The 27,081-nt window shown below is 40.5% G+C and overlaps 1 protein-coding gene across 2 annotated transcripts in view; it reads left to right on the top strand.

Moving 5' to 3' along the window:
- Positions 1-19,088: 19,088 nt before the first annotated feature.
- Positions 19,089-27,081, top strand: part of Spata7 (spermatogenesis associated 7) — a 28,264-nt gene continuing 20,271 nt past the window's right edge. For both annotated transcript variants that reach the window (XM_042692569.1, XM_042692568.1), the window contains exons 1-3: positions 19,089-19,232; positions 23,728-23,802; positions 26,229-26,324. In XM_042692569.1, coding sequence (XP_042548503.1) covers positions 19,214-19,232; positions 23,728-23,802; positions 26,229-26,324 — 190 coding nt within the window. In that variant the 5' untranslated portion in view covers positions 19,089-19,213. The remainder of the gene's footprint in view (positions 19,233-23,727; positions 23,803-26,228; positions 26,325-27,081) is intronic.

Genomic DNA, 27,081 nt, shown 5'->3' with positions numbered 1-27,081 from the left:
GAGAAGCAGCCTGAGCTCCAAAGATAGCAAGACACTGCTCTGGGCACAAATGAAGCAGAGGATATTATCATGTTCTGCTTCACCCCTCTAGCTGAGTAAATTGTTATTACATTCTCATCTTTAACTTCATCTCTCTAGCCCTTTAACACTTGTAGTGTCTTTAGACTTCACTGTGATCATTGTTATCATCATCATTATTGCTACTAATCACTAACAAGGGACATCTTGAATCATTCAGGTTGTTTTTAAAATGTCCATTGAGTAGATGTAATAGTTTTAAAGGTATGCCCACTTAATCATAAAATTTATGTCTACAACCTCACTGGGTAAATACAGCCAGGTCACATTTTTTTTTTTTGGTCCGGTCGTGGGGCCTGAACTCTGGGCCTGGGCACTGTCCCTCAGCTCTTCAGCTCAAGGCTAGTGCTCTACCACTTGAGCCACAGTGCCACTTCTGGCTTTTTTCTTTTTGCTTATGTGGTGCTGAGGAATCAAACCCAGGGCCTTGAGCATGCAAGGCAAGCGCTCTACCACTGAGCCACCTTCCCAGCCCCCAGGTCACATTTTTATGGAATGACCATGTGTTCCACGGGTTTCAATTAAATTGGGAAAATGTGGACTGGTATGAATGTAGATGGCTTTTGCAGGCCCTGAGATATGACAATCCTGAGACTAGTCTACTTTCCAGTTAGTTTAGTTTCTATGTAAAAGAACTGCTCCTACTGACAACACTTGAGCCACAATGACAGCCTATGGACTCATGCTCTCCCACGTTTCATCTCTCTCTCTCTCTCTCTTTTTCAAACAAATTTGACCTGACAAGGATCTAACAAGGCCTCACAACGCTCAACACTCATGCTACAGAGCTACATAAAAGTAGGAAGTGATGACTTGTGTTCTCGGTTGGCTTGGTTTAAAGAGATCACTTCCAAGAAACACTTAAGATGAGTACTTGTAGTATGAGGGATATGTCCTGACAGCTCGGTTTACTGGCACAACGACAGCTTTGTTCTCTTTTATGTCCACTTATTCCCCATGCATTTGTCACCAGCATTTGTTCATGCAGAAGGTAGAGCAGAAGACACAATAGAGCACCAGGAAGGAGGTAAGAGATGCTCTCTATTTGGCTGAGAAAGAGGGATCAGCTGTCAGGAAGCCTGTTATAATTCCTAGAGCTCTTGATCCAAGTTGATCTAACAAATGACTTCATGGTTGGGCATTAACATGCATACATACAACCAAACCCATAACCTCTTTCTCCTCTGCACATAGCTAAATTATTTCCCAGCATCCCTTAAAGAGATAGTTAATGTATATGAACAGAAGTGGCATGTGATACCTCCAGATCTGGCCTATATAAACCTTCATGGCTCCTTCTCACTGGTGAGAGAGTGATATACATGTTCACCAGCTAGATAGGATGTCACGTTTGAAGAACTACAGATCCCTAAGCAAGATCCTTAAATGACTGTTGAGCTTAGCTACCTCATAGCACCATTTATGCTGACTGGAATTTACACAAAGAAAACACAAATGTAAACCAAGCATGATGGCTCCTGCCTGTACCCTCAGCCACTCAGAAAATCGACATCAGGGGGACAGCCTAGACTCTTGCCCATCCCCCCCAAATAAAAAAGTAAGATTGTGATACATGACTGTGATCCCAGCTAAGGATACAACCTAAGTAGGGGATCACAGTTCAAAGCCAGGCAAAAACATGAGACACTATCTGAAAAATAACTCAAAGTAAACAGGGCTAGGGACTTGGCTCAAGTAGTAGAGGGCCTGTGTAGCAAGTATAAGTCCCTGAGTTCAAATTCTGGCATGCTAAGAATAAACAGAGATAGATGTTGATTCTGTCAGAAGTGGAGGAGGCTGTTATAGTAATCAATCTGCACTGACTCCTACAGCCTGAAAGAGACACAGAAAACAGAGGATGGAGCTTCCTTGACTGTGCCCACTCTGGCTCCTCTTCTGATTATCATGGGTTTGGGATTGTTTTATTGAATGCTTTGTTTTTTACCTCACCCTTTGCTTACTTCTAATACACCCTGAGCTGGGAAAGATGAAGCGACACACACTGGGTTGAAACCACACTTGTGGGTTGACGGCTTTGGGAAAGAAAGTTGTGAAGAACACACATTCAGGAGAAGAGAAAAGCTCTCCTAACCTATTATTCCAGAATCATTAGTTGATCCTTCTTTCCACACTGAGTCAACCTTGCAACTTTATCAAAAAGGCATTGATTATGTTCATGTGAGTCTATTTGCAGACCCGCTCACATTGATCTCAGTACTATTGATTTATATTATCCTCTGCAGTACCACTTGTCTCAAGTATTACATCTTTTAACTTGTGTAATCTGGTACTTGGACATCTCCAACTTTGTTCTTCTTTTTGACTAGTTCCCTTCACTTTTCCATGTAAATTCCATATTGCTGGTATCTGTATAGAAGCATATAGCTGTTTTGTTTTGTTTTCTGAAAGTCTGATAATCTCTTTCATGTGGTGGTTAGACCATTCACATGTAAGATGCATTAAAGTATACCTATTTACTAGTGGTTTTCTATTTACTCTATCATTTCTTTCCTTTTTTCCATTGTTTTCCCAGCCACTTCTCAAATTCACTGAGAATTTCATAAGGTTCCAATAGGTCATCTCCATACATTTATTTATACAAGTCCTTAAAGCTGGTTAGTGGTTGCTTTAAGTCTATAATATGTGGCTTCCATCACAATCTACATAGAAATATGTTTGTAGTGTAAGCAACCTATAATCATAGTCTAAAGTGCTTTTCAACCCTACTTACACAAAGGTCACTAGGGAAGAAATGAAAATGAGATACCAATGCCTAAACCCAATCCCAAATATAAGAATATCCCATTCAGAATATCTTGGAAGAGAGGGACCAGGAGTCAGTATCTTTCAGATTTTTTTTTTTTTTTTGTCGGTCATGGGGCTTGAACTCTGGGCCTTGGCATTGTCCCTCAGCTCTTCAGCTCAAGGATAGCACTTTACTACTTGAGTCACAGTGCCACTTCCAGTTTTCTGGTGGTTTATTGGAGATAGGAGGTTTTATCTTGGGCTGGGAAGGTGGCTCAGTGGTAGAGCGCTTGCCTTGCATGCTTGAGGCCCTGGGTTCGATTCCTCAGCACCACATAAGCAGAAAAAAAAGCCAGAAGTAGTACTGTGGCTCAAGTGGTAGAGTGCTAGCCTTGAGATGAAGAGCTGAGGGACAGCACCCAGGCCCAGAGTTTAGGCCCCACGACTGGACCAAAAAAAAAGAGGTTTTATCTTTGTTGCTGTTGTTTTTAATGTACTTATAATGTACTATGTGATTTTTTGTTTCTTTTGTATGTTCTTCCCCATGGTATAACACCTGTTCTCATTGTATTTGATGCCCTGCATCTTGTATATACATTTTTCTCATTTGGGGAAGGGATGGGAAATAACAAAATTCTGAAACAAGGATAAAGGTTGACCCATTGTAACAATGAGATGTACAAGACACTATGTTAAAAACGACCTTACAACTTTGGGGTGGGAGGGCAAAGGGAAGTGTTGGGGAAGTGGGGAAGGAAGTGATGGCTGGGGAAAAACAAAGGAGGGGGTAACAATGCTCAAGAGGAAATGTACTCATTACCTTACTCATGTAACTGTAACTCCTCTGTACAGTATCTTTACAATACAAAATATATATTAAAATAAAAAAGCAGGGGCTGGGAAGGTGGCTCAGTGGTAGAGTGCTTACCTTGCATGCATGAGGCCCTGGGTTCGATTTCTCAGCACCACATAAGCAAAAAGAAAAAAGCCAGAAGTGGCGCTGTGGCTCAAGTGGTAGAGCGCTAGCTTTGAGTTGAAGAGCTGAGGGACAGTGCCCAGGCCCAAAGTTCAGGCCCCATGACCGGACCCAAAAAAAAAAAAAAAAAAGCAAGTTTTTACTGTCTATACATAAAACAAGAAAAGATTACAAATCAGGATTATAGTAAAGCCACCAGTACAACCATGTTCATTGCAGCACTATTAATCATAGCCAAGGTCTAGAATCAGTTCAGATGCCCCTCAATGAATAAATGGATCAAGAAAGTGTGATATTTTACACTCATCATCCATTTTACTCATCATCCATTAGAAAGAATTATATTATATCATTTGTAAAGAAGTGGAAAGACCTGGAAAGAATTACATTAAATGAAATAAGTCAGGCCCAGAGAAACAAAGATTGCATGTTTTCCTTTATATGTGGAAGCTAGAATTAGCTTATAATCTTGTAAGTAAATAAGTTGGGTAGTATGCAAGTGTATATAAATGTATTAACTAAAATACAGCAGATTCAAGGAAGAACTCAAACGCCTTTCATGAGAAAGGCAAAGTCAAAGCACCAGAAAATAAACACTAGAAAGTGAGTACTATAAAGATGTGGGATGGGGTCAAGGGAACAGGAGCATACAAATGAAGAGGAGAAGACAGGAAGAATGCAATTAAGAATTCAATGTATATCCTACTAAATTAAGAAAAGTGAGGGATGTGGTAGGTCGGGAGGGACAGGTGAGAATGTTGAAAGGGGAACATTGATTAAGATGTATTGTATTCAAAACCTGCTCTGTTAAATGGCAACTCCTTTGTATAACCACTTAAAATAATAATAAATAAATTTTTAAAGAGTCTCATGGACTTTTCTGTCCATGCTGGCTTCAAACCACTATCCTCAGATCTTAGCCTCTTGAGTGCTTGGGATTAAAGAGTGAGCCATCAATTCCTTGCCACTATCCTCTTTATATCATGAGCACCCATCAGTGCTTCCGTGTATTCTGCCCCTGGGTATGTCCAGTGTCAAAAAGTCAAGGTATCACCAGGTGCTGGTGGCTCACACCTGTAATCCTAGCTACTCAGGAGGCTGAGATCTGAGGATCACGGTTCAAAGCCAGCCCTGGCAGGAAAGTTTGTGAGACTCTTATCTCCAATAAACCACTAGAAAACCGGAAGTGGTGCTGTGGCTCAAGCGGTAGAGTACTCACGTTGAGCTGAAGAGCGCATGGACAGCACTCAAGCCCAGAGTTCAAGCCCCACGACCGACAAAAAAAAAAAAAAAGTTAAGGTATCTGTGCAATGGATACAGCTGCTAACAATACCAGTGACTTGGTATTTATTCTCCTACTATATTGATGTCAACTGTCCATTCCCTGCAAGCTTTTCTTGATTACTGGTTTAGATCATAACCACAGAAAGAAAGTGAGTTGTAAGACAAGTTAGTAAAAAATAATAATAATAATGCAAGTGGATTAAATAACACTCCTTATACTATAAGATGCTTTGTTCCAATCTTCCTCCAAAGAGGTACAAACAGCATAATTCATCTCCTCACTCTGAAACACTTCATTTTTAATAAATGATAGTGACAACTATGTGGGTGTTTGAACATGACATAAAATAATAAGTGATTTCCTAAGAACTAAATATCAGTGAAATCATCAACACTAAATCTGCCATCTTCCATAAAGCAACTTGATAGCTTAGTTTCTAAAATAGCCCTCAAGTTCTAGCAATTTGACCTTTGTCAGACAGTAGGAAAAAGCAGCCCTTTGTGGGAAGGGACAAGTTTTTCAGAGCTGTAATCAACATTTATTGCAAGTTAACCTAGTCTAATGGCTAAGAAACAGTTCTTATTCATGTTCACACAACTAGCTTAGACATTACAACACAAGGTATCTGCTACCATAATTCTTTATTTGGTCCTATTTCCATCCTATCCCTAAACCTTTAGCATTCTTGATATTAACTGCTCTGGATCGTTCCAAGAATAGACAATAGGCTGGGAAGTTGGCTCAGTGGTAGAGTGCTTGCCTTGCATGCTCGAGGCTCTGGGTTCGATTCCTCAGCACCACATAAGCAAAAAGAAAAAAGCCGGAAGTGGCGCTGTGGCTCAAGTGGTAGAGTGCTAGCCTTGAGCTGAAGAGCTGAGGGACAGTGCCCAGGCCCAGAGTTCAGGCCCCACGACCGGACCCCCCCCAAAAAAAGAATAGACAATAAAGTGGGAAAAACAATAACCTTGAGTATCAGTTTGGTTCAAGTTATTTATTAAGTTGTTCCTATGAAAATACTCAAGAATGAAAATATTTATAGCTTCAGTCTAACCCACATGGGCATTATATGGTCAGTTAGAATGCTACAAAAAAGACAGACAATGACTGACTAGCAATATGTATAACTCTGGCAGTGATTGGCTAGGGGTATGTATACCTCTGACAATGATTGACTAGGGATTTGTATTACTGACAACGATTGGCTAGGGATATGGATAACTCTTAAGTATGAACATTCATGCTTAGGGGCAAGGGAAGCCCATACAAGTCCACAGTGACAGAACTAAAGATCTTTTCCTAGCTTTTTACGGTGCTACTACTTACATTCGAAAAGCCTCTTTACAGGCTAAGATGCCTGGCTTCAGATCCTGCCATCCCATCCACATTATAGCCTGGAGGAATAGAAAAGGGACTGGCACCTTCCTTCTTTTAAGAATATATCCTTGACATTTCATACAACCCATGTTATATGTTCATACAAGCCCATGTACTAATCCATTTTGTTCTATGTGCATCCTAGTTGCAAAAGGAGGAGGCAAAATATAGTTTTGACTCCATATGGCCCAACTAAAACTTGGAAAGTGTTATTATTATACAGAATAAGGAAAGGAAGATATTAGGAACAAACAATAGTCACTGCTCTATCTTGGAAGGAGACTTTGTTACAAGATACGCTCCTAGTTCTCCGGAAAAGCATGATTTGTAATGGCCATCTTTGTGTGGCTATTATCCAGTCTTACACACTCACCAAGAATATGGGGATGATTAAAGAGAAATGAAGGGGGTTACCTTTGGGTAGGAATATTTCTTGTTTGATGAAGTCATTCTCTGCCTCTCTTCTATGTCATCGGGAACGACGCAGCTGTTTCCCCTCTTAGAAACTGTAATCCCAAACTAATCATCCATTGATGGATTTAATATGCCTACAAGAAGGGGAATTTTGATTATACCTCCAGATTAAATGTCAACATTAGTCCCCTAGGGTCCAGGCAGAGTGCATGATGGGAGGTGGTCAGAGAGACCACGCCCCTTTCATGCACTTCTCCTCTAGTTCTAGTTCCATAAAGACAAGGACCTCACAAACATGTCCTTAAGTCTAGGGTCAGCAGTCTAACAAGGGATTACTACAGCAGGGGTCAAAGAAGTAAGTGCATTGAAGTCATGAACAATGGACCAAAGGGGGTTTGTTTGGAGCCACATCCGAACACATACTACTAACATCTGGAGAAGTTTCATCGGCTCAAGCTGCCATCACAGGAGCATGTTGTAACACACTGAGTCCATGGACAATAATACTTTCAACCACCCATGAAGAAAAAGGTGGCAAGTCAAACAAGGAGTCAAGTCTTACTTCTCTTTCATTTCCACTCAGCACCACAGCCATTGATACACGTGGGAGAGAGAGAGGGATATGGAAACAGCTCAGGCCATCTCCACCACCAGCCATCAAAGCCCTCTAGGCTGGCTAGTGCTGGAACAGGGAAAGAAAAGAGCCATGGATGTCATAAATTCTTCAATTCTTCAATTCAAAACAAAAGGTGTGGGGGGAGAATGATGGAAGAGGTGGCTTTGATCACGACACATTGTGCTCATAAACTGATGGGTTGAACTGAAGCTCTCCTCACCTTTGTACAACTACTTAAATAAAAAATATTTTTAAAACAAACAAAAGAAAAAGTGGTTGGGGGACTGAATCCTAAAATCTGAAAGTGATTTTCAAATACCGAAAATATTTTTTAAACTAAAAAATCAGGATGAAGTATCAAGGGCCCCTGCCACCCAATGGTGGCAGAAAAAACTTTATTAGAATTGAAAGTCATTGGGGAAAAAAATGAATGAGTTCGGGCTGGGAAGGTGGTAGAATGCTTGCCTTGTATGCATGAGACCTGGGTTCGATCCCTCAGCACCCCATAAGCAAAAAGAAAAAAGCCAGAAGTGGTGCTGTGGCTCAAGTGGTAGAGCACTAGCCTTGAGCTGAAGAGCTGAGGGACAGCACCCAGGCCCAGAGTTCAGGCCCCACGACCGGACCCAAAAAGAAAAATGAATGAGTTCTGTGTTTTTATCCCCAAATGAATTGAGACTCACACCTCAATAAACCAGTTTGTCTTTTAGCAGAATTACATCAGAAAACAGGCCCACACAAATCTGAACGGATCTTTGACTGTTCCCTTCTTTCCTTAAGTAAACACAGAGACTAGTAAATTAAACAGATGATTTCCAAACTCCAATATTTTCAGTCCATCTTCTATCACTTTTTCCATGCTGTTATTCCAGCCCTTTTACTACTTATGGTTTTCCTTTGAATGTGCTCATTTTTCAAATTAACCTTTTTTTGTTCTTGTTCCTAGGAATTGAACCTCAGGCCTCATGCATGTTAAATACATACTCTGTCTCTCAGCTGTGCCCCCAGATGCTCATATTAACCATATTTTTAGAAAGACATGATTCTCTCATAATTGGAAGAACCACAGTAATTGTCATAAACAAACAAAACAAAGACTATAGTGATTCTCTTAAATCCCATCAGGACACTGCAGAGTCTAAACTTGGATCTTTGTTAGCAACAGAGATTAGCTAGAGTGAGAAGTGCTAAAGATAATATTAGCACCAGAGATTGTTCTCCTTCATATAATTAGGGTGGAAAGAATTGGAAAGAAATAACTTTGTCACAGGGAAATTTGAAATTATTTTATAGTATCGCTTCGGAAATAGTGTACAAAATGCAAAAACTTCAAATAGAAGGAACAATGTTCTGAAACCGAATGAAGTGGCCAGTATGTCCTCCCTCCCTCCAACATCTGGCTAAAAAGCTTCACAACTACTTGGGTATTTACATTAAAAGATGATATGTTTTTGTTAACTAGCTGTACAGAGGGGTTTCAATTCAACCTGTCAATCCATGAGTAAAATACATATAGATTGGGATCACCCCTTCCATCATTCTTCCCTCCTTCCATCTATTCCAGCCCCACCCATCTCCTCAAGTTACATATACTTTTTTTCTATATGTACATTGAATATTATTTGCCCACCCATCTTCTCTCCATTTTTCTACTCCCATCTTCTTAAGGCTCACTCTCCTCTGACAAGACACGCATCAGCTTCCTGGTATTAATCTGACTAAACTGTCAGTTAACTGCTCAAAGGAGTTAGACCACTGCAATGTATATACCATACTGTCAGTTTGATTGTGTGTGTGTGTGTGTGTGTGTGTGTGTGTGTTGGTGTTTGCGCACGCTCACATATATGCATATGGCCCTGTATGTGTTTCCTATATGCTTAAATTTTTTTTTAGGGAAACATTTTATACTTTATATATAAAATTTCAGTATATGCTTAAGTTTTTTTTAATTTAATTTTATTTGTGAACATACTGTACAGAGGGGTTACAATTACATGGGCAGGATAATGCGTACATTTCTTACCAAGCATTGCAGCCTCCTCCTTTGGTTTACCCTTCACATCCCTTCCCAGCCTCCCCCCTCCCCCTATGCTTAAGTTTTTATACGAGAAAATATATATCCTTTGTCACTCTGAACCTAACTAACTTCACATAATTTTTCTAGGATCATCCATTTCCCTGAAAAAATGGCATTTTTCTTATTGATAGATGAATAAAATTCATACATATATGAAATTTTTATGTACATATATATCAATATAGAATGTAAATATTTCTTGATCCATTTGTCCATTGCAGGGCATATATATAAATATATATGGATTTTTTTGCCAGACCTGGAGCTTGAACTCAGGGCCTGGGCACCATCCCTGAGCTTCTTTTGCTCCAGGCTAGCACTCTACCACTTGAACCACAGAGCCACTTCTGTTTATATGGTACTGAGGAATCAAACCCAGGGCTTCATGTATACTAGGCAACCACTCTACCAGTAAGTCATATTCCCAGCCCCAGTGAATTTTGTACACATAAATAAAGTAGACCAGATGCCAGTGGCTGACACCTGTAATCCTAGCTACTCAGGAGGCTGAGATCTGAGGATCATGGTTCAAAGCCAGCCCAGGCAGGAAAGTCTGTGAGACTCTTATTTCCAATAAACCACCAGAAAACCAGAAGTGGCACTGGGGCTCAAGTGGTAGAGTGCTCGGCTTGAGCTGAAGAGCTGAGAGACAGTGCTCAGACCCAGAGTTCAAGCCGCATAGCTGACAAAATAAATAATTGTAGACCATCATTGTAGGCCATCTGGGCTGGCTCCATAACTTGGGTATGGTAAATAGTACATCAATGAACACAGATGTGCAAGTGTTCTTACTATACACTGACTTGTATGGAATGTGGTCTGTTCAAATATATCATAGGAAAAATAATAAAGTTATCATAGAATCTCAGATCATGAAATGCTACACACACACACACACACACACACACACACACACACACACACACACACACACACACACCCTTGTTGCTAATGGAAGTACTTCATTATTTATTGGCTTATATAACTGGTATAGGCCAAGAGACATAGCTTACTTCAGCTCACTTATAGGATAAAAGGTCTTCAGGCCCTTCCTCCTCCATTCTACAGAGAACAAGCAAAATACCTGTAAGTAGCCAAAATTTATACCTCTTAGCTTACAGCACAAGCAGAAGAGGAAAGATATCAACAATCAATAGTTCTAGCTGCTACTCCCAAAGAGGATACTGAAGAGTTGATAGAATGAGGTGCTGTTAGTGTCCAAGAACCCTTCTGATGCAATCCCTATAGCCATCTGCCTTCTATCTGGGACCGTTCTCCCAGGACAGAACAGAAGAAAACATGGGATTTGGAATGAGAGAAAATTGAGACCATTTTGTCTAAAGGACATGAATGTCCTACAGAAAGCAGAGAGGTTACTACCTAGATCAAAACAGCTGTTCACAGCAAATAACTTTTTTGTGTCAGGAATTTCAATTTTATAAGAACCTAAAAGCCTCTTTATAACAATATTTGAAAATATGAAGAGTAAATCTATGCTGATTGGCCACTGTGCCAGGGCAACAGACACCATGTTCAGCCTACATCTGCTCAGCCAGCACCTGCAGCTGAGTGCCTGCAAGAGCTTTATCTGACCATGGAATCCCATTGTCAATGGGGCAGGTTAGAAGACCAGGAAATTAGCCAACTAAGGCCTCTAGTATCTTTTAGATAAGAACTATTGGGAGACAGGGAAATACTCAAGCTCCCCCAGCTCCTGGGTAAGGAAACTCTGATTATGTTCTGTACTGTTTATCCTAAAGTTCCCTGGATTGAACTCTAGCTGGCCACAGTGGAAACTTGCCTTAGCACTCCTTTTTATGCTTCCTTCCCTTCTCTGTCTCGCTTCTGTCTCCCCATTGAAGTTTAGAGAGATCACCTCCTATATAAATCAGCACGTTTGAATCCCTTTCTCCGTCTGGGTCAGCTTCCAGCATATCCCAGAATGACAACTAAGCACTCTGATTGAAAACTATTTCCATGTACTACCTCTCATTAGCCTAACAATCACAAGAAATAGAGATCATCATACTAATACAGTACAGATGAAGAAATGATCAAGGTCACATAGCTGGCAAACAGCAGTCAAATCCAAAGTTGGCTGATTCCAAAACACACTCAGTGCCTAGTCTGTGTGTGTGTTACCTGGTGCTTTCCAATATATCTGTAGACATTCAACTTCCACTGATTCTGACCTGGGGGAAATATTGTCCTGTTCTGCAGACTCTAAGAGGAAACTGAATTAACAAGTCCTACACTTACACACTGGTATTACCTGAAATAACACATGGCAATTTTTAGTCTTCAGGAAGTTATTCATGTTGTCCTTTTCCAATGTCCTTGAAAGGGATATATTCTACCTGCGAAGGGATAATTCTCCACTATAAAATGTTCCAGTGATTATTCAGAAGATTCCTAGAACTTTTGCCTAACACCATCAATAAAAATTATCTAGGGGCTGGGAAGGTGGCTCAGTGGTAGAGCGCTTGCCTTGCATGCATGGGGCCCTGGGTTCGATTCCTCAGCACCCCATAAGCAAAAAGAAAAAAGCCAAAAGTGGTGCTGTGGCTGAAGTGGTAGAGTGTAGCCTTGAGCTGAAGAGCTGAGGGACAGCAACCAGGCCCAGAGTTCAGGCCCCACGACCGGACCAAAAAAAAAAGTCATTCTTTTTCATTTAAAAGACCAGCATATATTATTTTTCCAATATGACATACCAGACAGTTGAATTCAATTTCCCTCTTATTCTGGAGATGATTACTTTATCATGATCCAAAAAAAATATCTAATTTAAAAATGCCTCTAAGGGCAAATTGGTGGTAATGGAAAAATGGAGAGGAGCTTAAAAAGTACCTATGGGTATAAACTGCAGTGCACACTTAATGTTATATAACTACAAACCATTTTCATATTTTATACTGTTAAACAATTTAGAGTTTTGTTGCCTTTACTGAATTTGTTAGGTAATTGGTCAGGTTAGGTATGCTGAAGATGAGTTCCCAAAATCTTCTGAATTATCAAGTGAAGAGTCAAGATAGAGATTAGATGTATAATAAAAACAATGTAGTATTTTAAATGATATCATGAAGAATTATGATCACTAATTATTTGCAGATAAAAATGGAAGGGTTCAAAGAAAGAGAGAAGTTAAATTAGAGTTGTTAGAGATAGGACATGCCTGAGGGAATCAAGAACTACCTCCCATCTCCTTGAGACTAGGTGTGGCAAAAACAAAACAAAATTCAAAAATCTAATGTATATCTTACAAAATGAAGAAGAATGAGGGAAGAGGGGGGTAGGCGAGAGATGGCTGAGACTGTTGAAAGGGGTAACACTGATCAAAATATATTCTACTCATTTACTGCTTTGTTAAATGGCAACTTCATTGTACAACTACTTAAAAGATAATTTAAAAACAAAAACAAAACTGTTATTATACCTAGAGTCCCAGCTACTTGGGAGGCAGAGAAGGGAGGACTGCAGTTTATGGCCAGTGTCGACAGAAAGTTAGCAGGAACTCTTCTCAACTGATAGCTTGGCATAGTGGTATTCACTGTCATCCCAAGTCAAATGGATGTGTGAGACTAGTAGATTTAATGTCAAAGGAACCTAGGAAGAAGAGTCTACAAGATTCCATCTTCACAGAAGGGAAATCTGATTGTAATAGTACACACCTCTGATTGCAACAAAGAGGGAAGCTTATCATAGGTGGATTACAGATCAGGTGCATGCCCAAGTGGGATGTAAGACTATCCTGAAAATAGCCAGTGAAAAACAGAGCTGGAGATGTAACTCAGTGGTATTGCATTGCACTGGCAAGGGCTGGGCTCTGAGTTTAAATCCTAGTACTGCCAAAAAGGATCATGCTGGGTTTAGTGGCCTGCCATTCCAACTACAATAGAAGCATAAATAGGAGGATCATTGCAAGCCTTCTAGAATGGTTCACGGCTATACAGACACCACATAAACGGGGTAAAGAAAAATAGAGAGATAGAGACAGATAGGCAGAATATCAGGACACAGGCTACCCTGAGGAAAAAGCAAGACCCTATTTGAAAAATAAAAGCAAAAAAGATTGGAGGTGTACCTCAAGTGGAAGAGCACCTGCCTAGCAAGAGCAAGGCTGGGCATTTGAACCCAGTACCATTAAAAACAAACAAACAGGGCTAGGAATGTGGCTTTGTGATAGAACACTTGTCTAACATGCCTGCAACCCTAGGTTCCATTCCTCAGTACCACATAAACAGAAAAGGCCTGGAAGTGGTGCTCAAGTGGTAGAGTGGTAGAGTGCTAGCCTTGAGCAAAAGAAGCTCAAGGATAGTGCCTAGGCCCTTGAGTTCAAGCCCCAGGACTGGCAACAAAAAAGAAAAAATAATAAATAAAATTAAAAAAGCACTCCATCTCCATTTTCTAAGCTTATAAATGCCTAAATTTCCTAAAGAAACTGCTGAAAGTCTGAACTTAAAGTGAAAGATCAGGATAGGGACTGGGAATGTGGTTTAGTGGTAGAGTGCTTGCCTAGCATGCTTGAAGCCCTGGGTTCAATTCCTCAGTGCCACATAAACAGAAAAGGCTTGAAGTGGTGCTATGACTAGTGGTAGAGTGCTAGCCTCGAGCACAGAGAGGCTCAGGGACAGTACCTAGGCCTGAATTTCAAGCTCCAGAACTGGCAAAAAAAAAAAAAGAAGAGAAGAGAATAGAGGAGAGGAGAGGAGAGAAGAGAAGAAAAGAGAAGAGAAGAGGAAGGGAAGGGAAGGAAAAGGAAGGGAAGGGAAGGAAGGAAGGGAGGGAGAGGAGGGAGGGAGGGAGAGAGGGAAAGAAGGAAGAAAGAAAGGAAAGAAAGAAGGAAAGAAAGGGAGAAAATAAAGGAAAGATAGATCAGGATAAACAAACAACTTTGTGTGGGGGGGGGGTTGTTTTGCTTTGTTTAGAATGGTGAAACCATTGGTAAACAGTGCATTTAGTGGAGATTATTAAACTTTCAGGCTGAGCATGCTCCCTACTGTACTGTGGCAATTGATTAGCAGTGGACGAATAGAATGAGCTGTGGGGACAGGTTACCTAGTAACCACTGAATAATTAAGTGCTGTTCCGAGAGACTTGTTCTTTTAATTGGATGAAAAGATTTAAGCAACATAGCTGGTAAGAAACAGAGATGGACAACTGTGGTAATTATCACTAGTTCTAATATCTGTGCTCTCAAGCACTTTAGCTAAAGAGTCCCAATATGAGTGAGTCTTCTATTGGTAACAAAAAAAAAAAAGCCAAATTAAACTATAAGAGCACAATTTTGTGCTCCTTTCCAGTGTAGAATTAAGCAAATTAGAATGAAATGAAAACTCTATGTGGCTGTATACTTCTGAGAATGGCTATGGACAAGATTCTATTTGTGTTCAGAAATCAGAATTCTGTTTCCTCTGAGAACTCAGAATAATCATTTGGGGTCAGTATAACCTATTATCTCTCTCTTTGGTCTACCTGTTCTCCCATTAGGCACATATTGCTTTACAGAGAATTATAGTCATTCGTATTCTCTCTTGCCTTTAACAATAAAATTAAGAAAAATCAAATTATAGGTTGACAATGATAAACATTGTTTTTATCTATTAAGGACCTTTAGACAATGAAGCAATTTTTTCCTGTGCTTGAAAAAGAACTTGGAATGTATGTCATTAAATATAATTGGAGGAGCTCTATTTTGGAGTAATTTTTTAAATGTCTATTGCACCTTATATCCTTGAATAAGATTTGCATTGTCTCATAGAGGTGGAGTTCAAACCTTTCCTAAAGCCCCCTCTAGTGACAAGCAGCAAAGCAAGCCATTATTTCAAAATACAATACCGATAAGCACTAATTCTCTATTTTCTAATTTGTGTTATTAAATAAATCACCCCTATAGTATTTTTGATGATTAAGAGATAGTCACAAGCTCAAAATTTTCAATCATTCTTTAGTCACCAAAATCTAAAGGGTTTTGAGTCTGAGATCAACAGAATGTGCACACACAATTTAATTCTATCTATTCTATTCTGCCTTCATACAGATATCTTCAGAAAATTCCACTAATTTCCTTCACTTTTTTTCTTTTGAGGATTTCAGGATTAAAACACATTTATAACAATTCAATGAAAAGAAAAACACAATCTTTGTCTTTTGCTTCTTCTTGCTTTTACTGCATTTGTTAGAGTCTTTTCAATGATGGTCCTAGGCATGTCCAAAGACACAAACAAGAATTCCAGGAATAGCCTGCATTATGAAACCAAGAATCATCTGTAAACACAAGAGATTAAATGAATAATAGTAATAACAACATGGAGCTTAAAAATAATAAAATGAATTATATATATTAAATACTGCATGTTAATAATACTGCATATTAAAATATAAAATATTTTGTTCTGCAGACCATGTTATATCATGTGCAATATACATTATCTTATTTATACTCCCACTCCAAGTGGCTTAGAGCATATCTGAGAGGTCTAATTTAATCATTAAAAGAATATAGAAGTGACATTAAGGTTCAAGTGGTACAGGGACAGTGCCCTGGCTCCGAGTTCAAACCCCAGGACTGGCAAAAAAAAAAAAAAAAGCTCCATTCCCAGTAAAGGGAATGAAAAAGATAAATTAAGAAATAGTAAGCCAGGTGCTAGTGGTTTATACCTGTAATCCTAGCTACTCTGGATGCTAAGATCTGAGGATCATGGTTCAAAGCCAGCCTGGGCAGGAAAAGTCCATGAGACTCTTTTCTCCAATAAACTACCAGAAAAACAGAAGTGGTGATGTGGTTCAAGCGGTAGAGCACTAGCATTAAGCTACAGAGCTGAGGGACAGTGCCCAGGCCCAGAGTTCAAGCCCACAACCAACAAAAAAAGAAAAGAAAAAAAAATACTGTAGTGGTTGATAAGTATATCACAACTAAACACAAATCTTAGTTTTGAGCTCATTTTCAACTAAGACAAAAAAAAGAAACCCAGTCTTTCACATGCTAGATCAGTATGTTTCTTCTAAAAGGTTTATCAATTTCTAAACATCAATAGCAAAAAATATATTGGAATGATTTCTGAACACATTTATATATATCAAGAAAAGGTCTTCAGAATGTTTCTTCTCAACACCATTGCAACTCGTGGTGTTCCTCAATGTCAGAATACTCTTGGGAACTTACTTGGCACACCAAACTGGGTGCATGGGCTTAAGATCATAGCTTTTGCTGGGCTCATGCCTGCAATCCTTGCTATTAAGGAGGCTGAGATCTTAGGACCACAGTTGAAAGCCAGCTCAGGCAGGAAAATCCATGAGACTCTGATTTCCAGTTCACCACCAGAAAACCAAGAGTGGTACTGTGGCTCAAAGTGGTAGAGCAGTAGTCTTGGTGAGGGGTGTTGGTTGTGGGGCTTGAACTCTGGGCCTGGGTACTATCCCTCAGCTCTTCAGCTCAAGGCTAGTGCTCTACCACTTGAGCCACAGCGCCACTTTTGGTTTTCTGAGTGGTTTATTGGAGATAAGTGTCTCATGAACTTTCCTGGCTGGGCTGGCCAGGCTGGCTTTGAACCTTGATCCTCAGATTAGTGTGGTAGTCTTGAATGAAAAAGCTCAGGGACAGCACCCAGGCCATGAAATCAAGGCCCAGGGGCCCCCACCAAAAAAAAAAAAAAAAAGATCTCCTGAGAATAGCCATACATAGAGAAAAGCAAAAAATAAAAAAATTAAATTAAAAGCTACCTCCAGTGGCTCATGCCTATAATCCTAACTATTCAGGAGTCTGAGATCTAAAGATCTAGGTTCTAAGCCATCCCAGACAGGAAGTCTGGGAGACTTTTATCTCCAAATAATCACCAGAAAATTGGAAATTGTACTGTGACTCAAAGTGGTAGAGCCCTAGCCTTGAGGGGAAAATAAAAAGCTTAGGGATAGTCTCCAGACATTGATTTCAAGTCTCACAACCAAAAAAAATTAAATTGCACTCACAATATGCTGCTAAGATTGAGAAAAATAAGTCCTACTTCACGCACATTAGTGAAAGTGGAACAAAATACTACTTTGAAGGGAAATAATGAAATAAAGATGGTTTTGCAGAAGTTGAACAGCAGACAATGCTGTCTTCAGAACTCTTCCTGTTCTCCTGTACTTCCCCAATCATGAAGTCCTTTTCCTACCTCAAAACAAATATCTTAGTCCCAAATCTATTTTTATAAGAGGAGTTAGCTTCACTTTCACCTGAATCAAATTATTATTTCACCTTCCCCCACCTCTCCACCCCCGTTTACCCTTTAGGCTTCAGCTCGAATCCAATTTAACAAATGCTTATGGGAAGTCTGTTATAGGCAAGCCTTTTTTTTTTAGTTGCTAATAATGGAATAAAAAAATGACTTCATATCCTAGAAAGGAATTTCAAGTAATGGTGAATAGGGAGAAATATTTTTCTGAGTATCTCTCTATCCCTGGATCCTCTAAAATGTATTGGGAGCCACAGGGCCATCACATCTACTTTTTTTTTTTTTCTCTACCTGGTTTATTCCTCTTTCCTTGATAGAGGGTTTCTGACTTACTCCCTTATACCGGAACCCCTTGATGCTCAGCTCCTCCGAGAAGTTTTAGAAAAGAGAATACTTGTAGGACACCTCCTTTCTTACGTTGACTGCTCTTATCAGTATAACTACAAAATCAGTGGCATCCCTTATATTGGAGAAAAGAGGTTCAGAGAGATTTAGAATCTACTTAAAGCTCTGACTGGTAAGCAGCAGGAAACACAAGCAAGCCCTACCCGTCTGTCTCCAAAACCAATACTCTTCACTACAAGACTCATTCTCAATCCAGGTGTGATCCCCCCCACCCCACTCCCCAGGCAACTCTTGGCAAGTGCAGAGGCTTTAAGTCATGACAAGGGGTGGGGTGAGTGGGCTGCCCCCCCCCCCAGAATTGCACATCGGCCTAAAAGGTGAAGAAGTCCTACAGGACAGCAGGTTCTCGGCCCGAGTCCCAGCTTATCTCCAAGCATTCATAATTCGACATGGCAGAGAGCCGCGAAGAGCTCGCCCCGCGAAGAGCTCTCCCTGGCAGCAGGAAGTGGACGGAGGCCTTTACAGAGCCGGGAGGCCGCCGGGCAGCTCGGGAAGCTGCTGGGAGGCTCCGAGGCGAGGCGAGGCGCAGCGGCGGCTTCTCCCCATGCAAAGGCCGGCGGAGCGGGTTCTGGGCCCGGCCTCGCGCTACACCGGCCTGCTGGGCTTTAGCCAGAGGAAGGCGTGTCCGCAGGGACAAGGCCCGCTCAGGGGCTGGTGGCCTGGAGTCTGACAGGAGTTCGCTCGGCGGAGGACTGGCAGCGTCCCCGAGCCACAGGGGGGGGGAAACAGGCCATCTTCCCAGCGGGCACCGGGGCATCTGCCCGCGCGCCGTCCACCTGCACAAGCGTCGCCGCTCTGACCTCCCCTCCCCGAGGGGCGTGGCCCCGGAAGCGTACGCGCGCGTCGCGACGTCACAATCCTACGCCCTGGAACCCGCCCTTAGCAACCAGCCAGGCGGCCGTGTCCCCGGCAGCCGCCGACTCCTCCTTTCCACCCCTCCTTTGCGAGGGGGGGGCGGAGGGGCAGGGCCCGGCCGGGGGAAGGACCCGAGGGGACCCAGCGTGTCCACACGGTGGCTGCGAGAGGACTAAGCATGGACGGCAGCCGGAGAGGTAAAGGGCAGCCTCGGGTCGGAGCGGTGGGGCCCCGAGGCGCGGCCCCCGCGCGCGCGCGTGCCCCGGAGCCCGTGTCGCCCCTGGTGAGGCCCGGAGCCCGAGGCCCGAGGCCCGAGGCCCGGGGCTGCCCCGACGTGTTGCGCTGTGAGAGGTCCTGCTTGCAGGGCTGCGGGTCCCCGCCCCCCCCATGACTTCGCCCTGATACCAGGAGCCCCTCTCTGGAGAACTTGGGGGTCCTCCGAACCCCCCAAGCAGAGGAACCAGCTTGGTCTTTGGAAACCCACCCTTCTGGGGGCCCACACCAGCCCCCGATGATAACATCCACTCAGCACACACCCTCCCCCCTCATCAAATTAATCTATGTAAAGATACTTTTAAATTGCCTGTAAGTCAAGCTGCTAGTGAACTTGAGTGAGTTCTTGCTTTGAATGAGTGGTGTGAGCCTTTAATATATAAGCATTGATTAAAATAATAACCATTGGTCTGAATGTAGGAGATTTTAATCAGCAAACTGAGTCCTCTGACACTGTCCTCAACCTCTGTGGTCTCGAAAAAGCAAAGCAAAACGCTTCAGAACATTTACAGGATTTGCGAACAGCAAACCTTGGCTGTGTAACGGGAACTATTTCCAAAATACCTCATTTGATATACAGAAAAAATATTGATAAATGGGTATTGGCCTTATTTAGCAATGAATGAACCATGAGATCATGCAGTACGTGCCAAGGTCACAGTAAGTGGTGCAAAAGACTTTGAATCCTGGTAAGAAATGTAAAACCCTAGAGCTAGTGCCTTTTACTGTTACATGGTAGAGGTAGGGGAAAGACTATGAGTAAAATAATAAACTTAGTAAGTTCTTAGCAGTTATTAATTTAAAGTTACATATCAAAAAGATTTGTATTTTTATGACTTATCCAACTTAATTCATTTCACTTTTTGGATATTACATGATTCATAATAACATCAAACTTCATTATTGATTTTGAGTTTTTTAAATAAATGCATTATTTGACATATATTTGGAATAGTTCTTACATAGAATTTTATTTGTAGGTTAAGCATAAACTCAGCCAAAGCTTAAATGCTTTGGTAGAAAATAAATTCCTTAAGTTGAAAGATTATTATTTCAAGATGTGAAATAAAGCCAGGTGCTGGTGGCTCATGCCTATAATCCTAGCTATTCAGGGGACTGAAATCTGAGGATCTCGGTTGAAGCCAGTCCAGGCAGAAAAATCCTTGTGAGACTCTTCAACTAACCACTCAAAAACCGGTAGTTAATATCCTAGCTACTTAGGAGGTTGACATCTGAGGATCGCAGTTCAAAACCAGTCTGGGGAGGAAAAGTCTATGCAACTCTTACTCCAGTTAACCACCAGAAAATCTGAAGTGGCACAGTCAAAGTGGTAGAGCACTAGCCTAGGCAAAAAGAGCTCAGGAACAGTGCCCAAGCCCCGTGACCAGAAAAAAAAAATAAGACACCTAAAGAAAATATATTTTTGTCATTTTCTTCCTGTCATCACATTCTTTTGTAGGGAAACCATACAAAGTAAAGCAAGTGCACCAGACTGAGAGAGAGATCTTGTTTGTAATTTTTTTTTCCCCCGGGTCGTGGGGCCTGAACTCTGGGCCTGGGCGCTGTCCCTCAGCTCTTCAGCTCAAGGCTAACGCTCTACCACTTGAGCCACAGTGCCACCTCTGGCTTTTTCTGCTTATGTGGTGCTGAGGAATCAAACCCAGGTCCTCATGCATGCAAGGCAAGCACTCTACCACTGAGCCACCTTCCCAGCTCTTGTTTGTAATTTTTGCTTGGTATTAATATTCAGCCAGTTACTTTTCTTCCTGGGCCTGTTATCTGTAAAACAGTAGTTGGGAGTAGACTGGATAATCTGTAAGATATTGATTCCAACATTTCAAGTGGGAAAAGGAAGAGAAAAAAATGAACTTGCTACAGAAATCACTTTTTCTCAATGGAATTCCTTCCCTTCTGATTATCTTTGCAAAAATCAAATTGTATGAGAAAACAAGCTGCTCTTGATGCTGAATAATTTCACTATCCTGGCAAAACAGTCAATCTCAAGCACATGTTTTTAGTCCATGCATATTTGAAGGATGGTGTTCTTTTTCCTGGCATTTAGTTTGAGATGACCTTTCCATGCTATTTTGTATCATTCTGAGTCCAATCAGGATATAGTAACTATACATTAATTTAAGCAAGGGGAGAAGATGTAAGGATTTGTTCCATTCAAGACAGTATCACTAATCTCAGCCTCTCTAACTTTAATATATTCCTTTTCTTCACTTAGGGTGAAACATTTGCATGTATTAAAATGGAATTACAATTAAGAGCTTAGATACCTTCTAGGTTGTATCAATTTTAAGTCTGGTTCAAGTACTGAACAATTTTTAATTGGTCAAGGTAGTATTCATGAACCAGATTAACCTAGGTTCATATCCCAAATCTGTAACACTATAATCATGTAATCTTGACAAGTTACAAGTTTAACTTCTTTGAGCTTTATTAACCCTCATCTATAAAATGAAGAGAATGAAAGTGCTTACAGAGCTGTAAGGGTTAAATGAATCTATATAAGCACAGTATATAAACTATTAGAACAGTACCTGACAGTATGCAATAAATTAACATTTTTTACTAACAGTGAAGAAATCCAACTAAAACTAGTTTGAGATAAAATAGGAATTTTTTGGCTCATGGAAAGAAAAGGAATTGGACTGTAGCTCAGCTGGTAGAATGCCAGCCAATAAGCAAAGTATCAAGGTACTGAATTTGAGTCCAGGTCTGGCAAAAAAAAAAAAGGGAAAAAAGTTTAGGGAGGGTAGAGCTTCAAACATAGCTGGCTGCAAGAACTCAGTTACCAGAAATCTTCTGTGCCTTCTTCTGAGCAGGCTTCATTCTCAGACAGGTACAAGATGGCCAGCAGCAATGCCAGGCTTACTTACATCCTGCACTGAGCATAGCAAGCTCAGCACAAAGAGCATCTCTCCTAATCAGTCCAACAAACATGCCAGGATTGCATCATTGGCTGGACATGGATCATTCACCAAGTCATTGCTGATTCAGTCATCACTGCTTACCAGAACTGGGTTCTATACTCAGTGGGCTCAGCTCTACTTCAGCCACCTGGGCTAAGATTTTGTGCCAGTACGTAGGCTTGAACTCAGCCAGGTACTATTTTTTGTTTTTTACTTTTTTTTTTTTTTTTGCCAGTCCTGAGGCTTGAACTTTTTTGTTCAAGGCTAGTGCTCTACCACTTGAACCACAGCTCCATGTCTGTTTTTTTTTGTAGTTAATTGGAGATCGAAGTCTCACAGACATTCCTGCCAGCGCTGGCTTCAAACCAGGATCCTCAAATCTCAGCCTCTTGAGTAGCTAGGATTACAAGCATGAGTCACCAGCACCCAGCAAGCCTGGCACTCTTGCTTGGCTCTTTCACTCGAGGCTGGTGCTGTACCACCTGAGCAACACTTTTACTTCCTCATTTCTGTAATTGGATTATACTGCTCTTGTCTTTCTTTGTTTTCAGTCTTCCACTTTTTTCACATCTCTATGAGACTTTGTATGTATCCTTTCAACACCTTTATAGCTATTAACCGCCTATCTTATAGCAAACTTGCAGCTATTTTACCACTAGAGATAGAGCACTTAGCCCTTCCTTGGTATAACATTTGATCCTTGGCATACACCCCCACTGCCATATGCACAGAGAAAAAGATCTTGCTAGTGCAATATTTATGCTTTTTATGATAATTTCTGTAACTTTAGCACTATTTTGAATATTGTAATTAATTCTATCACTCTTTGGAGAAAGAAATTATGATCAGTTCTATTTGTAATTTTCCAGCATCCTTTGTAGTCTAACAGATTGGGTTCTTCTTTTAGAGGAAATAGTTTTCTATTACTAGAGTTCTTTTTAAATATAGGATGTTTAGTTAGGCATTCAAGACTAACGTGGGCAACACAGCAAGATGACAAGATTCCACCAAAAAAGAAAAGCTGGGAGCTGGTGGCTCATGCCTACTACTCAGGAGGCCGAGATCTGAGCTGAAAGCCAGGAAAGTCCATGAGACTCTTATCTCCAATTAACCACCAGAAAACTGTAAGTGATAGAGCAGTAGCCTTGAGCAAAAGAGCTTAGGGACAGCACCCACGCCCTGAGTTAAAGCCCCACAGCCAACAAAAAAGAAAAGAAAAAAATGTATTAACAAAACCAGTATATATAAAGTGATACAACTGATGTATTTATCATTTTAGCCAAAGTCTGAATATGAGATGTTTTAAAATAACTTTTTCATTAAAACAGAAATCTTCAATTCATTACCACTGAATATTCCTATATATTATTACTGGCTAGTAAAATAATTGAATAATATTTTTGCTGACTATTTAAAGACAAATTTCTTGTTCTTTAAATCTTTTGTATTGGTTTTGTATTTCATTTTCCTAATTCTTGTTTTTGGATTTTATTGTTAAAAGTCAGAACAACCCCTGTCCTTCCCAGATATTGCCCACCATGTATATTTAAAGGACACTTGAGCACCAAAAGTAATGGTAAGTTCTGTACTTAAACTTCTAGCTGGTGAAAGATTTTTTGTTTCCTTTATTGGCAACTGTAGGACATAATCAATTATTTAATGGTTATTTGGACTTAACATTATTAAATATCAAGAGAATTGTTTAGAGAAATTTAAGAGTTCAGGATGTTGACTTACTGCCTCCAGCTTCCTGCACAGGTAGAGTCTGTAGTCCGTAATCTGCTTTACCATCAATAACCCTGACAAAACATGCCTACCAGCCAGGCTCGGTGGCTCACACCTGTAATCCTAGCTATTCAGTAGGCTGAGATCTGAGGATCGAGGTTCAAAGCCAGCTCAGGCAGGAAAGTCTGTGAAACCCTTTTTTTTTTTTTTGGTCCAGTCGTGGGGCCTGAACTCTGGGCCTGGGTACTGTCCCTCAGCTCTTCAGCTCAAGGCTAGCACTCTACCACTTGAGCCACAGCGCCACTTCCGGCTTTTTTCTTTTTGCTTATGTGGTGCTGAGGAATCGAACCCAGGGCCTCATGTATGCAAGGCAAGTGCTCTACCACTAAGCCACCTTCCCGGCCCCATGTGAAACTCTTATCTCCAGTAAACCACCAGAAAACCGGAAGTGGTTCTGTAGCTCAAGTGGCAGAGCGCTCGCCTTGAGTGCCTTGAGCTGAAATGCTGAGGGACAGCGCTCAGGCCTAGAGTTCAAGCCCCACGACCAACAAAACAAACCAAAAACATGCCTACCTTGTTAAGATAGAAGGTTTCATGTGGTAAACACAGTCCTGGAAAGGAAAAGCGTGTAGAGAAAGAGAGAACTTGAATTTACCCTGAGTAAGTATTGTAGACCTCTTTCCTACTGGATTTCTAGGTCCTGTGATAGATAAGTATTTTAGAGCCTTCAAAGTGAAACTGTAATGTTATCTTTAAATTTTTGTAGTTATAACTTAAAAGTTATAAGCCTTGGGCTGGGCGCTGGTGGCTCATGCCTGTAATCCTAGCTACTCAGGAGGCTGAGATCTGAGGATCATAGTCCAAAGCCAGCCTGGGCAGGAGTATCCCTGAGATTCTTATCTCCAATAAACCACTCAGAAACCAGAAGTGGCACTGTGGCTCAAGTGGTAGAGCACAAGTGCCCAGAGTTCAAGCCCCACAACCAACAAAAAATAAATAAATAAAAAGAGCTTTTACATTTAAAAAGCTTGGAGCAATGCTTGGCAAGTGGTACTCGAAAAGTACTTTTAATGATAATAAAACTCACAATTATTGTCTATGCTTATTATGCATAGAGCTTCTCTGGAAGGGACTGGAGGCATGACTCAAGTGGTAGAGTACCAGCTGAGCAAGTGAGTAAACTTGTGGAGGTCCTGAAAAAGGAAAAACAGAAACAAAAAAGCCAGATGCTAGTGGCTTACACCTCTAATCCTAGTATTTAGGAGGCTGAGATCTGGGGATTGCGGTTCAAAGCCAGCCGAGGCAGGAAAGTCTGTGAGACTCTTATCTCCAATAAGCAACCAGAAAACCAGAAGTGGCTCTATGGCTCAAGTGGTAGAGCACTTGCCTTGAGCTGAAGAGCTGAGGGACAGCGCCCAGGCCCATGACTGGAAAAAAAAAAAAAAAAAAGATGTTCCCTGGAAGAAATTATTTAAAAAGTAATAGAGTTATATATTTGGGAGAGGAGACTAAGGCTCAGTATAGAAAAGTCACAAAATTTTCTATCTCTACATGCTAACGACTATATGCATATATTCTCAAAAAACGTTTTCCATATTCAAAGAAAGTATGTCTGTTGTCTAGTATGTGCAAGTCACTGGGTTTGATCCCCAGCCATACAAAAAATTATATCTACATTTTTATATTTGTTATGTAAATGGTTAACGATTTCTAAGATTTTCTTTCAACAGTTTGAAGGTCTAAAAGTTTCATGTTACGGGATTTTAATGTAATAGTACTTATATTAAAATAGGCCTACTACATTTAAAGGACTCTACTAAGCAGATTTGTAGATATTGTTTTCAGTTGCAAAACTAGAAATTTGCTCTCAGAATGGAATCTTTGTATAAGGTATTGTGGCATTAGATTTGTTAGATTTCCCAATTTCTGTGGATTGTTTGGGGATTAACATGTTAAGATTTTTAAATCAAGCAAGTAGCTAAAAATCTTTAGTTATGAGGTTAAGATATATTAAAAAGAAAGAAATTTTAAGGTGTATAATAGGTTGCTTCTAGAATCTTTCTCAAACACTCAGGCCTTGCAAGGCTTTGAACGTACGTAATCATAGCTCATCAGTGTTAGTGCAAGATTCAGGCTAGGATGTACTCAGCTTCAACAAGGCAGAGTTTCAGTATCGCTGTGGTTTAATTCACAGCATTTTGTAAAAAGTAAGTTATCTTATGATGATTAATGTATTCATTTTAAATATATAATGATTAAATGTGTTTTAATTTTTAGCTTTTTGCACTGACTCCTCTTCTCTCAGACTAACCACTCTCCAGCTGGTCAAGAATCACATGGCTGTTCACTATAATAAAATCCTTTCAGCCAAAGGTAAAAGTTCATATGTAAACTTTCTGTGCCCAATTTGACACCCTGCCCCCCCCCAGAATAAATCTTTGGCAAAATTTATTTTATAGAAGGATTTGTGTCTGATATAGTAGGATACCAACTATTGACCCTGTAGAACACCAGGGTCTTTTGTTTGTTTTTCACTATGTTTAAAATCTACATAATACCTAGGCTATTTCATTTTATGTGTTTGAATTATTATCTTGTTGTTAGATACTGCTTTTTTTCCTTTCTATTTATAATTTTTCCTTGAAACCCAGGTGGGCCTCAAACTTGCAATCCTCTTGCCTCAGCCTCCTGGGTGGTGAGATTTTAAATATATACCACCACACCTAGCTGGCTATTGAACTTAATGTTTGTAATCACTTTTTTGTTTTCAAATCTGCTATGAAAGTTACACAAAGAAAATACTGGCTACTATTTTTATTCTTGAGTTTCTGGTCTAAATATAAGTGCATATTCAATTAACAATTCTGAAAAACATGTATGTTTATAATCACTACTATAATTATACTATCAAACTGGAATCATTTGACTGTAACTTTCAGGCCAAATTCTCCTGCCACTGTTATGTTCAGTATGAACTAAGAATAATGTTTATATTTTAAAGGCTAAAAGATAAAAGAACAATAGTTTGTGACATATGAAAGTAATATGAAATTGATATATAACTGTTCATAGGCACCACCATGCATGTTGTTTTAGGTACCTGTGGCCACTTTTGAACTAACAAGCAGAA

The sequence above is a fragment of the Dipodomys spectabilis genome, unplaced genomic scaffold (assembly GCF_019054845.1).
Source record: "Dipodomys spectabilis isolate Male_0828 unplaced genomic scaffold, ASM1905484v1 ptg000157l, whole genome shotgun sequence".
In the NCBI taxonomy this organism is placed as follows: Eukaryota; Metazoa; Chordata; class Mammalia; order Rodentia; family Heteromyidae; genus Dipodomys; species Dipodomys spectabilis.
The sequence above is the reverse complement of the archived record's forward strand: the minus strand, read 5'-3'. Positions and strand labels throughout refer to the sequence as shown.